This window comes from Larus michahellis, chromosome 15 (genome assembly GCF_964199755.1).
Source record: "Larus michahellis chromosome 15, bLarMic1.1, whole genome shotgun sequence".
NCBI classification, from domain to species: Eukaryota; Metazoa; Chordata; class Aves; order Charadriiformes; family Laridae; genus Larus; species Larus michahellis.
The window spans coordinates 7370103-7383310 of NC_133910.1; the positions used below are offsets into that span (position 1 = coordinate 7370103).

General features: G+C 55.6%; 2 protein-coding genes across 3 annotated transcripts; one reads left to right on the forward strand and one right to left on the reverse strand.

The window, feature by feature from the left end:
• Nucleotides 1-951: 951 nt before the first annotated feature.
• On the reverse strand, nt 952-7223 carry COQ4 (coenzyme Q4). Of its 2 annotated transcripts, none has more exons than XR_012590107.1 (7): nt 6912-7151; nt 6613-6798; nt 6040-6136; nt 4217-4319; nt 3622-3870; nt 2768-2861; nt 952-2142 (listed from the first exon to the last, which is right to left on the reverse strand). XR_012590107.1 is itself a non-coding variant. In XM_074609233.1 (7 exons), exons 1-7 carry the CDS (start codon nt 7039-7041, stop codon nt 1980-1982), a joined length of 903 nt encoding a protein of 300 aa, XP_074465334.1. In that variant the 5' UTR covers nt 7042-7223; the 3' UTR covers nt 952-1979. The 2 variants fall into 2 exon arrangements, 1 of the variants encoding a protein (XP_074465334.1); XM_074609233.1 differs by having other exon boundaries at nt 3741-3870; nt 6912-7223.
• On the forward strand, nt 6851-12036 carry TRUB2 (TruB pseudouridine synthase family member 2). Its single transcript, XM_074609231.1, has 8 exons — nt 6851-7136; nt 7244-7372; nt 7936-8010; nt 8565-8626; nt 8938-9019; nt 9700-9772; nt 10221-10357; nt 11122-12036. Exons 1-8 carry the CDS (start codon nt 7040-7042, stop codon nt 11409-11411), a joined length of 945 nt encoding a protein of 314 aa, XP_074465332.1. The 5' UTR covers nt 6851-7039; the 3' UTR covers nt 11412-12036.
• The last annotated feature ends 1172 nt before the right edge of the window (nt 12037-13208 follow it).

Below are 13208 nucleotides of genomic sequence, written 5' to 3' on the forward strand. Positions count from 1 at the left end.
ACCCAAAGTGCAGCAAAACCCTCTTAATGACCATCATTTCCCACATTTGCTTCCCTGCTGCTTGCAGCTTCTGGAAGCGACGAATCTTTGCTGCCCTTCGGTTTAACCGAAAGCTCTGACACATTTCCGATGAAAAAAAGCACATTTCCGGGTCATTGTAGGGCCAAACACTTCTTTCATCTCAACCAGTGCAATAGGACAACCCCGTCTCTGTGTTTTACTGGCAGCTGAAGGGGGTATTTATATGATATCCTTTATTATCTGGTTGAAATAACTCTGGAGGCCAAGGGGACGCATTAGCCCAGTTTGGGAGAAAAACCCGAAGTCTGGATGGGGTGGGGATGGAGGGAGAAGTTGAAAGCAGGGAGTCAGGGGAAGCTTGGAAGGAAGCCAGTCTCTCTGCTGCACCATCTGCTCTTGAACGTAGCCCAAAACCCAAGAATTTTGCCCCTGCTCAGCCTCCTGGAACGGAGCAACTCTGACCCCCAGTTGCACCAGTAGCCCCTGCTCCTGCCTGTCCACTCCAGCATCCCACAGGAGACTGGGATGGGGCCAGTGACGCTCACAGCAGGGCAATGCCATGTCCACTGGCTGTGCAATGTCCCCCTGGGACCACCAAAGCACCCCAGTCAGAGCACCTGCTCTTTTCCCCAGGAACCAGGATCGCCTTAGGAAGCCCCTCTCTTGTCCCACACCCTGTTCTTCCCCTGCCCAGGCTTTTGTGCAACAACCACAAGGAGCTGCTCAACAGCCCAGCACCCCCAAATCCAAGCTGGAAAGATGCGTCTCCGCAAGCCCACTTTGTGCCCTGGTCCCCAGGGATGTGTGGCCACGCATGTTCCCTGCCGGCTACCACCAGACAAAGAACAGCAGACCCCACTGGAGCCGAAAAGGGACAGGGTTTCACATCAGACCTCCCCCTCGGAAGGAAAGGGATAACAAACCACAATCTCCACCATGGATTTTATTAAGCAAGAAGGAATTTCAACAGCAAACCCACACGTACAAAGAGCCCCCAGCCTCGCGGCTCTCTGCCCTCGCATCTGACAGCTCTGCACTCCAGCCATCGGCAGTCTGGAGCCCCGTTTAATTAACCCAGACAGCAATTAGCTCCCAGACACAGCGCAAGCAGCCGCCGTTTCTGTGCTCCCACGATTCAGCCCCTTATTCCCAGTCACGTCATTTTGCTTCCCAAGGAGGGGAGGATTCCTATTGAAAACCCAGCGCAATCACATGGATTTCAGCATTTTTGATGGGGAGGGACTACAGGGAGACACGGCAGCCTGGGATCGACTCTTGAACAGCCAATCCAGCAGGGATAATATCCAAAGGTATTTTCCCGCCTGCTCCCGTGGGCATGCAATCACACACTGCCTGGTCTCCAAGGCGTGAGACACATCCCATATGACCCACCAGGAGACCGGTCAGGCACCAGTATGAGATGGGATTTCACTGTTGCACACACCAAACCTGCCCCCGGGCTGCTCTGTAAATCACTGGTTTAGCTCCAACCCAGGGTGGCCCCAAGATTTTAAGCCTCGACCTTCTCAGGGAAGGTGGGAGGAGGAATTTACCGACGCAGCCCTAGAGCTGCAGAAGGCCAAGGTGTTGGTTTGCTGCAGCGTGTTGTAAACCAGCTCTGCTCCCACCCATCCCCACATTTCAGAGCATCAATACCGGAGCGCTGCTGCCGGGGGGACCCGAGCAGCCAGACCCAGCTGGGAAAGGCACGGCGGGCCCTGCCATCCCTCCACTGAATCACAAACAGCTAAAAAGGTCAAGTTTTGTCATGGCACAGGAAGGTGCTACTTGGCTTCTACCAACAGGAGGGTGCCAGCTCTTGGCAGGAGAAAACTCAGCCCCCGGGTCCGTGGCGGCTGGTAGCAGAGCCACGCTGCGCTCTCGGGCAGGAGGAGATGGAGCGTGGCAGGGGACGGTTGCCAGCAGGGATCCCCCATCCCCTCCCCGTACTTGAGCGCTCACACTCGAACGGCCGGAGGAGGGAAGATGCCAATCTCCTCCCGCAGGGACTCCACTGGCTGCTCCCAGCGCTGCTCGTAGTAGACATTGAGGATACAGCTGGCGTTGCGCCCGCTCCGAATCGCCCAGGGAACCAGCTCGGTGGCCAGGACCTGCAGCTTTCTGGAACAAAAGACACAGACAGTGGCAGTTTTGATTTCCATGTTTTGTTTTTAATTTCCTTCTCCGAGTCCCCACTGCAGGCAGATGCCAACCCACGTGTTCCATGTAACCTTCCACCCTTCTGGCATCCCTCCCGCCTATCTCACAGGGGAAACTGAGGCACAGAAGAGGACAGTGTGCTGGGAAGGCTACAGCCAGCAGCAGACCCAAGACCAGAGCTGAAGTTCTGCAGTCCCCAAACTGTGCTGGGCCACCAAAACAGATGTGCTGGGGCAGGGAACGGCCACCAGCAGGTAAGGGTCCTGCTTGCCCTCAACAGGGGCCCAGTCAAGGGCAGCCAGGCCCGGGCATTGCTCCTGCTGCCTGGCACAGGAGGTTGGGTGCTGGAAGCAGATGAAGGATCAGTTTCTGCTTCAGTGACCAGGCAAAGCCATGCCTCCCGCTGTCACCGCTTCCCTGGGCCGTGGGGACGGAGCAGCAGGTTCACACAAGGGATCCCTGACTGACTCCCTCCTGCAAAATAGCAGTGTCCCCTCTTTGTCCCCAGAGGACCCTGGCAAGCGACACCCAGGCTGGTGCGTCCCCAGGGCAGAGACTCCCTTCATCGGCCAGTGCCGGTGCCTACCGTGCGCTGAGACGGACAGGGCCGAACGCTGCTCCCAGGACACACATGGGCAGCCCCGTCTGGATGGCTTCGAACCACTTCACCACCACCTCACCTGGGGGGGAGCAGGGAGGCCGTGAGCGGACAAGGTGCCTAGGTCAAGGGCTAGCCAGGGCCACACGGTTCCGCATCACAGGCTGCACGATGCGTCCCTTCCCAAGGACAGCTACGCACCATCCCCTCCGCCTCCACGTCAGGACTCGGGAATGCTTCCCAAGTCTGGCCATGGCCTCATCCCGCACCAGGACGAGCCTTGTTGTGCACCACCCACCCGAGAGGGACAGCCCCAGGGGCAAAAGCACCCCACAGGTGAGGCCCCGTGAGCTTGGGAAACACCTCTCGGGGAGGACGGCTCCCCGCAGGTCTTTAGCAATGCAATTGCCGAAGCCTGATCCCCTGCATGGCTCTCCCCGTCTCTCAGCACGGAACAGACCTTTCGCAAAAGCCACCAGGGCTCAGCCGAAACCTGCATAGGAGACCTGACACGCCGGTTCCCGCAGGCTCACCGGCAAGGCTCAACTTGCGACTTGCGATTGACTCAGACACAAAATGAGGGCAAAGGACACAGGGACGCGCAGATAAGGAGCAACCAGGAACCCCCCAGTTCTGCCTTCACTCAGAGCTTGCAAAACATTCCTCCCTTGGTGCCACCCTCCCTGACAGGCAGCAAACACCCCCTCTGCCCACGCAGCAGCTGCCTGCACCCAGGGCTTGGGCAGAGCATCTCCCAGCGGGGAAAGGTGACATCCCATGGGCTCTTGGCCACCACAGAGCCAGCAATGCAGGATGGTGACGATGCAAACCTCCCCACACACCTCCCCAGGCTGAGGATCGGGGAGTCCGACTGGCCCAGCCTGCTCTATTCTTTGGAGACCTGGCTGAGAACCATCAGTGGGGTTTAGGAGCGCAGCCCTCCGTGCCCGCTGCCGCTCACCCAGCATGTTGGTTGGCATGCCCAGGAGGGTGTGCATCAGGTCGTGGACTTCCCGGTACCTCTGGATCACGTACGCCAGCTCTTCATCATCAATAAACTTGGGCGGCATCCGGGTGTCTGGAGAAACCTTCTGCAAATTCAAAGAGGTTCAATTCAGCCTCCTCCAAAACTCAAGTTTCTGATCTCATTCTTTAATGCGCAGCAGTAGGTGGTCACCTCCATCAGCACATTTCCCAGGCCCAACGATGGGGGTCAGTGTCATTTACACAGCTGAAAACCAGGGACTGCGCAGCACCGATGACACATCCACCAACATCCAACACCCAGCATCTCATCCCATCCCCTCAACTCCCTCTCATTCCCGGAGGGTTCCCCACAGGTTCCTCCACGGCTCCAATCTCCCCCTAAGGCGCATCCGTGCTCCCAGCACAGGGATCAATTACAGCCATTTGCACCCTGCGAAACCCCACACTCACGTTGTCCTCCAAGAACCGGACGTACTCCCGGCCCAGCGTGCCGTCCGGCAGCCCCCGCAGCCTGTCCATGTCCAGGGTGGAAAGACGGATGCGAGGTCGTTCCCTGAAAGTGAAACACAGGTCAGTGAGTCTCACAGGGAAACCCACAGCAGGAGGTCCTGCAGAAAAGGAGCCCCTGGAAACCCCCATCCGCTGCCTCTGCCCTTCCCAGGCATTTTCCTCGCACGGATCCTGACTGCCTGCTGCGGGGATAGCACCATCCTTATTTCTGTTGTTGAGGCTGGGACACAAATTGCTTAAAGGATCTACCTGAAGCCTTGGCAACAAAAGAGCTCTCATCTTGCACTCCTGTAAAACTCCGGTTGGAAAAGCACCGGTGTCCTCTGCACCGAAACGCTGCCACACGGGCTGCTGGCCAGGCACAGCCCCCAGCAACAGCAGGCCCTGGGGGAGCACAGCTCTTTAGCATCCCTGCAAAGCAGCCAGAGCTTCAAAGGAACAACCCTACAAAGGGGAGGGAATCTATTCTAAACACAGGTTCAATTTCTCTCCTGCTCAGGCTTTCACCGCCAGCCACGTGGCAGCCATGCACGGACAGGTCTCCACTCCAGGCGGCTGGCAAACAGGTGCCCCACAGCCCTGGAACTAAACAAAAGCCCTTTTATTTCCATGCACAGGATAAACTCTTCCCATGATAGAAGCCCTGCAGTGGATCCAGGAGCTGCTCAGCTCCTGGAGCGGAGGTGTCAGGGAGATAAGCAGGACTCACACCAGCTTTACCCTGGCTGCAGATGTTTCCTTGTGTATTTGGTGTCAAAGGGACCTCAGCAGCTTGGAGGATTAAAAAACCCACTTGTGTGCACAAACTGGACCACTGCAAATCCCTGCAATGCCACGGGGCAAGGTGCAGGTGGAGACGTCTCTCCCCAGCCCTTGGTGCCTTTGCTGTCCCCTCGCCCTGGGCAGTTCCTCTGGAGCTCAGCCCCATCCTGGTGCTCTCTGTGTGCTTTGCCAGGAGAGTGTCTGGAGCCAGGATCAGGCTGCTCTGCACAAATGTGTGGCAAAAAGCAGCTTTTCCCCATTCCCTTCATGGTACAACCCAAACGATACACAAGCAGCAGGCCTGACATGTAACGAGGAGCAGGGAGAAGGCAAGTAAATAAGCAATAAGATCTTGGTTAATAAGAGGCTCGTGAAGTCCCTCCTGGTGCTCAGCCTTGCTGCGCTCGACAAGTCCCTGCAGACACAGAAGGAAAAGTGATCAAGTCTTAACAAAGAAGACAAGAGAAATGGCCTCATTTCACAGCCTGGGGAGATGCTGCAGGCGCAGGGAAAGAAAACACGGAGGTGTCTACGGAGGAGGCAGACCAGTGGAGATGAAGTCTCCAACGCAAGGAGAGGCAACAGCAGGCGCAGGGAGAAATCCGTGGACGTGGTGGGCTTTTATGGCTGCTGAGGAGTGAGGAAAACCCACCACGTCCACAGATTTCTCCCTTGTGCCTGCTGCTGCCTCTCCTTGCGTTGGCACCTGCCAGTTCCAGCAGCTGAGCAGAACAGACAGACAGCAGCACTTGAAACAGGGCTGGGCCCAGCAGCTGCTGTGCTCTCGCCCTTAGACTCACCACAGGGCTCTTGTGATCGTTAAAAATAAAGTAAAATAAACAACCTGGAGGGTTAGGGCTAACAAAACGCCCGTGCTGCTTTCAAGCCAGGGAGCACAGGGCTCTCTCCCTTCACGGGGCCCAAGGAATGTGTTTGGCCTCGCATCTCCCTCCCCACCACGAACCACACGGCGAGGGAGGGAGGGATGCGGAGGGACGCACTGGAGGATGCGGTAACCTTCAGGGTGGTGTTTCATCTTGTCTCGCAGGTTGGGCAGGGCAAGGCAGCCCGTGGTCTCCCCGAGGACTGCCACCATGTCTGAAAGAGAGACCAGAGAATGACCCAAGAGCGGTTTTCGCAACACCCGGCTGCCCTCGGTGGGCAGGTGAGGAAATGGGGCAATGACCCCCTTGGCCAGGAGCAGGCAGGAAGCCTGTGGCAAAGCAGGGACCCCGCTAACCGCGGATCTTCAGCCTTGGGGCTGCTCTGCCCTGGTGTCACGTGCAGGGAGGGATGTAGGAGCAGGCATGAGGCCTGGGGGATCAAGAAGGAATGACATGGGGTTGGGTGGCATCAGAAGGGGTCAGGAGGAGATCGCGGCGGGTGTTTGGGGATCCTCATCCCATCTCTTCCACAGCCCCTGCCCTGGGCCTTGTTTCTCAGCCCTGCACTTGCCCCGTTACCCAACAGGAGGAGAAATGAAGTCCCTGAGAAGCTCCCAGGAGACACGGGACAGGATTTGCTGGACGTTAACGAGAACCGTGGGTGGAAGGGGCTCCCCTCGCCGGGCTTACCGTGCCTGTAGGGGTCATAGAGAGCCATGACGGCCGAGCCGGCGGCCAGCAGCGCCTTCTGCAGCGGGCTGGTGGGGATGTGCCCGGGATACAGCTGGTAGCACCCTTCCTCCACCTCCTCCACCTCCTCCTCCCCGCTGCGTCCGTCCCCTGCCCGCGGCTCGGCGCGGCTCAGACGGGCTGTGCCTGCGGGGAGCGAGGGGATGAGGGACCGGCGGGGCCGCGGGGCACCGCAACGGGGCGGGCACCGCCGGGACGCCCTTGGGGCCGCCCGCCGGGGAAGGGGACAAGCCACTTGCCTGGGGAAACGGGACCCGCCCGCAGCAGCGGGACCCCCGCCCGCACCGCCCGCCGCAGCAGCAGCAGCATCGTGTCCCCCCCCCTGCCGCCGCCGCCCGCCCCGGAAGCGGCCGCGGCGCGGAGCAGCATGGCGGCCGTACCGGGCGGGCTCTTCGCCGTCTACAAGCCGGCGGGGGTGGCGTGGGGCCGCGTCCGTGAGGCGGTGGAGACGCGGCTGCTGCGCGGTGAGGGCGGCGGGATCCCCCTCCCCACCCCGTCCCGTCCCCCTCTCGCGGGGGGCTGCCGGACGCCACCCTGACCGACCCCCCCCCGGCCCGCTTCTCTTTTGCAGAGCTGAACGCGGCGCCGGGGCGCCCCCCGAGGCAGCACGTCCGATTCCTGCCCGCCCCGGACGGGGGCGATGGCGGGGCCACCGGGCTGGTGGCCGCCAGGGTGCCGGTGCTGGCCGACCACCCCCTCGGTAAGGGCCGCCGCGGGGCCTCGGCCTGGGAGGGGCGATGGGACCCCCCAGGGTGCGGGGACCGCCCAGGGCGGTGGGAGCCCCGGCAGTGATGGGGGTCCTGGAGGCAGTGGGGGCCCCGGGGGTGATGGGATCTCCGGGGTGGTATCACACCCGGGGGTGATGGGACCCTTGAGGAGGTGGGACCCCCGGGGGTGATGGGACCCCCCGGGGTGATCAGATCCCCCAGGGCGATCAGACCCCCGGAGGTAATGGGAGCCCTAGGGGTGATGGGACCCTCCGGGGGCGGTGGGACCCCCCAGGGTGATGGAAGTCCTAGGGGTGATGGGACCCTCCAGGGGCAGTGGGACCCCCCAGGGTGATGGAAGTCCTAGGGGTGATGGGACCCTCCAGGGGCAGTGGGACACCCCAGGGTGATGGAAGTCCTAGGGGTGATGGGACCCTCCAGGGGTGGTGGGACCCCCCAGGGTGATGGAAGTCCTAGGGGTGATGGGACCCTTCAGGGGCGGTGGGACCCCCTGGGCGGGTGCTGCGGACTGACCCCGACAGTGTCTCCGTGTCAGTCCGAGGTCCGCGCTTCAGGCGGCTGAAGATCGGAGCGGGTCACCGGCTGGACGTGAAGGCCTCAGGAGTCTTCGGTGGGTCTTGTCCCAGAGCAGCACTGCATCCCACTGGCTGCGAGTGATGGGTGATGGGTTGTTGCGTGGGGAAGAAGCAGTGAACACAGCAGGATCCCCCGGGTCTCACAACCCAGCTGGCAGTATAAATGCTAAAACACAGAAGAAATGATGCAATATGACACTGGCGATACCAGGAGATGGGAGCGACCCCTTACCCCAGGGTACAGGGCTTTGCTGTGAGACGCCCTGCTCCTGCCTGTGACACCGTCCACGATGTGCCACGTAACCCCCCGTCTCTGCTCCACCGTGGCTGGCATTGCTAATGATTTGCCCTGAAGTACCCAGGTGGAAAGTTCTGGGGAAATCCAAGTGCCCTTGTTACAGCCTTACCGTAGTTTTAACGACAGGCTGTGATTTGGGGGTCTAATTGCACTCCTCAGACATGACTTCTAAGGAGAGATGTCCATGTCTGGGGGAGAAGAAAAGTAGTGCGAGCGTGCAGTGCTGTGTCAGTGCACGTCAGTAACTTCCCCTGGGGCTGAATAACGGGTTCCCCTTCTCTTGTGTTTCAGTACTTGGCATAGGCCATGGGAACAAGCTGCTCACTGACCTGTACAACTGCCACCTGACCAAGGTAGGTGATGGCTCTGAAGGGCCCCCAGAACATCAGAGCGCAGCCTCACACCGCAGTCCTGCCCCGCTGCCCCGGGCCGGCCTCGTGGCAGTGACTCTGATGCGGAGTCTCAAACCCACCCATGCTTTGGAGAGCTTGTTGAGGTCCAGAATTTTGTCCTTCACATGGGCGTCCACACGTGTCCATATGAGCAGAGGACGCCACTGTCTTTTTGTGCAACATCGCCACAGCCCGCGCTTCCTCGCAGAATATTGCTGCTCAATTGTTTGGAGTATTTCTTTGATAAATCGCACTCTTTGCCCTTCTTCAAGGTTTACACTGTTGGCGGGCTGTTCGGTAAAGCCACGGATGACTTCTCAGACACAGGGAAGCTAGTAGAGAAGACGACATTTGGTAAGAAACTGAATTGACATGTTTTTTAAAAAAAGCAAACCCAGAACACCAAACAAACAGCACGCTCACTGTAAGGCATTGAACCTGGTGAATGGCACAACGATAAAAGCTATGCCCTGCACGCTTTCTAGTCGTTATTTTAACACGGCCCACGCTCAATCCTAACATCACAGTCCACCTGCTCTAAATACAACCACGATATCTACAAAGCCAGTACGAGTCCTGGTGACGGTGGCTGCTGCTGGATTGGTTGGGACCCAGATCTCTCCGTAAACCATGCCTAGAGACAGCGGTTAGAGGCTTTCATTGAATGAAACTCTTCCAACACACAACATGAGGAACTGGAGGCAACATCTTGAAATCGGTTAAGAGTGATTTTTCCCTTTGTAGTGCAGCACTGTGCTGCTTTGTGCGTCACCACGGCGCAGCCGGGGGAAGCGACGCTGCTCAGGAGCGACTTGGGGCTCAGAACAAGATGATCTTTAAGGTCCCTTCCCACCCAAACCATTGTGTGGTTCTGTGCTCCGCTAAAGCCGCCTCTTGGCAGTTCTCATCAGCCCGCTTCGGTGTGACTGCCTGCCAAAGGGACAGCAACGCCCTGGTGGCACATTTCAGACTGCCGTCTCTCTCCCGTTTCTGGATGGATAATTGAGACTTTGTTTCTGCCTTAATATTCGCAGATCATATCACAAGGGAGAAGCTGGAACGGATTCTCGCTGTCATTCAAGGAACAAATCATAAGGCCCTGCTGATGTACGTATCCAGTGGGGAAACGCAGCTGACCTGATCTGACTGCCATTTGCTGGTCTTTAAAAAGAAATTAGATGATTTTGTTTGCCATAATCAAGTCTTTAAAGGTTGGAGTGCGAGACAGGAACAGAGAGAAGCTGCTCTGAGTGCTCTGTGCTCTGGTGAGAGGTCGCAGTTAAGTGCCCTTCTCATATCCTGAAATCTCCAGCTATTTTGGGACTACTAGCTACATTAGGACCTACAAAAATATCTTGTAGACGTGACCAAGTACCTCCCTCCCAGACTGACAGTACACATATCATAGTATTAAAATCTATGCAAAGACTCGACACACAGGGAGTTTTAAGAATAAAAATTGCAGCTCTGCTTTATTGGGGGTGGAGATATTTTGAATGCCATTGAAGGGAAGTACTAAGTGCCTGCGCTGCTCCCTTTTTTTCCCTCTTTCCAGGCATTCTAACATCGATATGAAAACACAAGAGGCATACGAGCTGGCTGTCAAAGGGTTGCTTCGTCCCATGGGAAAAAGCCCTCCGATAATCACAGCAATCCGATGCCTCCAGTTTGTGCTTCCAGAATTCCAGCTAGGTAGGACTGGTACAGAAACTACTGGGGAAGTCTGAGTATGTACTACAGCAAATAAGTCGGTAAACTTCAGTTTCTTATTCGTGATTTAAGGCAAAATGAGCTGGTGGGAACTTTGTATCAACTTGTAACTGGTAATCCCTGTAGAAAATTTAATGGTTTGTAGTTTCCACAGTCCCAAAAGCTCATTAGATGAAATCTTTAGTGCAGTGGAAAGATTTGTTGGTAGGGCAAGACCTGGACCCCTCACAGTACTGAAGCTGCTGTAGTAAATCAAGCCAGCTGTGCACCTAGCTCAGGTTTTCCCTGCCAGTTCCAGGTCTAAGGCTGAGCCAATAAAATTTGCACAATGAATAGTATGGGGCAAAATTCTTCCTTATCCCAACGTTTCAGTGTAACACGTTTCAGTGTTGGTTTTGGGTTTTTTTTTAAAGCGTGGTTTGCTTTCCTGCAGCCAGTCTCCTACTCCTCACAAATTATTTGTCTTATTAAAAAGGTACCTTTTCTTGTCCCTTTTGAAATACCTAAATGTCTACATTGCTCTCCTGTATCTATAGGTTTGTTTTCTAAAACATTCACTTTGGGAGGGGCTAGGACACCCTGCAGTATTCCAGAAAATCATAGTCCACCCCTGCTGTATCTTAAATAGCCTCTTCTGCCAAACCAGTTCTTTCGGCAAAACTGTGAGCGATGTCTGGATTTACAGACAAGGTCTGAGTTTGTGTCAATGCTTCGCTGCTTCTGACGGAATCTCTCTGTCCTTCTAGAAATCCATTGCTTGCATGAGACTCAGCAGTACCTCCGAAAAATAGTTCATGAGATTGGTCTGGAGCTGAAATCCTCTGCCGTGTGCACACAAGTGCGAAGAATACGCGACGGTGTTTTCACGCTGGACGATGCTCTGCTGAGAACCCAGTGGAACCTGCAGAGCATACAGAATGCCATTTGGGACTGTCAGCTGAAAGTGCAAACAGAGTTAGAGAAAACACTAGGCCATCAGGATAAGAGTCTCCTTGATAAGATGGACGCCGAGATGGGCCACGCTGCAGACAGCTGAGCGTGTGCTACGGGGGGGAACGTCCACGAGCGATCTCTGTAGCACAATAACGCAGCCACACGCTGACAGCGTGACGGACAGCAGAAGGAAAGAGGTTAATTGCAGTTCACTTCCACCCTTTCCTTGAGATGACTTTAATCAGAGAGGCATTTTTTTCACTGACAGGCTGTATAATTTTTTTTTTTTTTAAAGCGTCGCAAACAGTTCATTAACAGGAGTGAGCTGTGCCAAAATTCCTGTTGACTTCGGGAACATTAGGTTGCTAAGGGATATAAAAACCCATCCCCAAATTGTTTAGCAGCAGGAAACAGGCAGCGTCTTAGAGAGCTGTATTCCCTTGACTGCACAGATCTGTGTGTTCCTTGCAAGTGGCGGCATAACTTATCTCCTGTATGGATTTTATTTTCCCTCTGTTGTCCTAGAGTATTTTCGTTCCGTGAGTCCTGCTTTCAGAAAAGCAAGAGCTCAAAATCAGACTAAGAGAGGGATGTGCGGGAGAAAACAGTTTACACAAAGCAATGCAAGGGAATGGTTATATCCAGGGTGTGATGAGGAAAGTGGCTTGTGATAGGGACTGATGCATAAGATACACAAGAAATAAAACTGAAAGTGACCTGAAGGGGAAGAGGCTGGTTCTTGGCTCAGTACTCATCCATGAATATAATGACTCATTAAAAAAAAAGGCATGCAGCTTTCCCCCGCCCCGAGGAACCCAGGGCGTTTGGGGGTCTGTGGTATCCTGCTCTGCAGCAGCTCCATGCAGACGGCGCGTACTGCCCTTCAGTGAAGCTCTGTAATGCCATTTGTTCTCCGTTACCTCATTACAGATGGGTCTGACTTAGCAGAAACACACTTCCTAAATTTAAATTAAAAATCTGAAGTTACTGTTATTGCACTCCGTATTTTTCCAGCTATACACTTAGCTAGCAAGTTTGGAGATCTATTTATAGAGAGCAGAGGATTTGTTCTATTCCTCTTCTGGATTCGGACTAAGGCCAGCATATTTCATCCTCCAGATAGTCATTAAAGTACAAGAAGTAACTGGGAGGAGCAGTAAGAGGGGCTGTGACGAAGTACCTCAGTGGCAGAGTCCAGTCCTGTCCTGAAGCACCCCAGGAGTCATTAACTTAGAGCCTGGAATCTTTCAGTTGTTCTGGGTTTCCCTGCTCTGCAGAGAGCTGCCAGAACAGCAGCGGAGCGGAGCTGCCACCACGTGGCACGTCACCGTGCCAGCCGCAGAGCCGCAGGGGCTCCCCAAGGGCAGCTCGCTCTTACCTCAGCTGGTTGGTTCTGGGCGTGTTCATCCTCCGTGGACACGGGACTGGGGTCAGGGCACCTTCCACGGACAACTGTCCTGAGCTAACTGCAGCGTAAACCCATCACCACGGGAGCGTGAGTTCTGGAGCCGGGCAGAACCCTTGCACAGCTACAGCTGCAAGCTTTAATACTAATGCTCCTACCAGGAGGCAAAAACATGGACTTCTCAGTCCTTAAATAACTTTGGTCATGGAGCATACTCCATCCTACGTGGCCTACACCTAACGCAATCTGAACGAATTTCTGTACGTACTTCCCATTGCAAAAAACCACTTCCAGTTGCATGTGCCAGACTAACGTTTTGGTGGGAACACTCCAGGATAAACCAGTTCTTCCACACAGAAAATACCAGCCAAAACAGCAAAGTAGGTTTTGAGAACAAAGTTATTATTTCCCAGTTCTTGTCTTCTTGTTACTTTTTTCCTCCCCTTAAAACTACTCCAAAACATGGGAGTTTTTCACACTTGGGAAGAGGGGGTT

What these genes read in the sequence shown, in the direction of transcription:
- COQ4 (XM_074609233.1), bottom strand. Translation starts at nt 7,041, where the DNA reads ATGCTGCTCCGCGCCGCGGCCGCTTCCGGGGCGGGCGGCGGCGGCAGG. An exon ending in GAAGGTTACCGCATCCTCCA is followed by an intron (nt 4,320 to 6,039) that starts GTGCGTCCCTCC and finishes TTTCACTTTCAG; the next exon opens with GGAACGACCTCGCATCCGTC. An exon ending in CATGCCAACCAACATGCTGG is followed by an intron (nt 2,862 to 3,740) that starts GTGAGCGGCAGC and finishes GCTCCCCCCCAG; the next exon opens with GTGAGGTGGTGGTGAAGTGG.
- TRUB2 (XM_074609231.1), top strand. Translation starts at nt 7,040, where the DNA reads ATGGCGGCCGTACCGGGCGGGCTCTTCGCCGTCTACAAGCCGGCGGGG. An exon ending in GAAGGCCTCAGGAGTCTTCG is followed by an intron (nt 8,011 to 8,564) that starts GTGGGTCTTGTC and finishes CTTGTGTTTCAG; the next exon opens with TACTTGGCATAGGCCATGGG. An exon ending in AGTAGAGAAGACGACATTTG is followed by an intron (nt 9,020 to 9,699) that starts GTAAGAAACTGA and finishes TAATATTCGCAG; the next exon opens with ATCATATCACAAGGGAGAAG.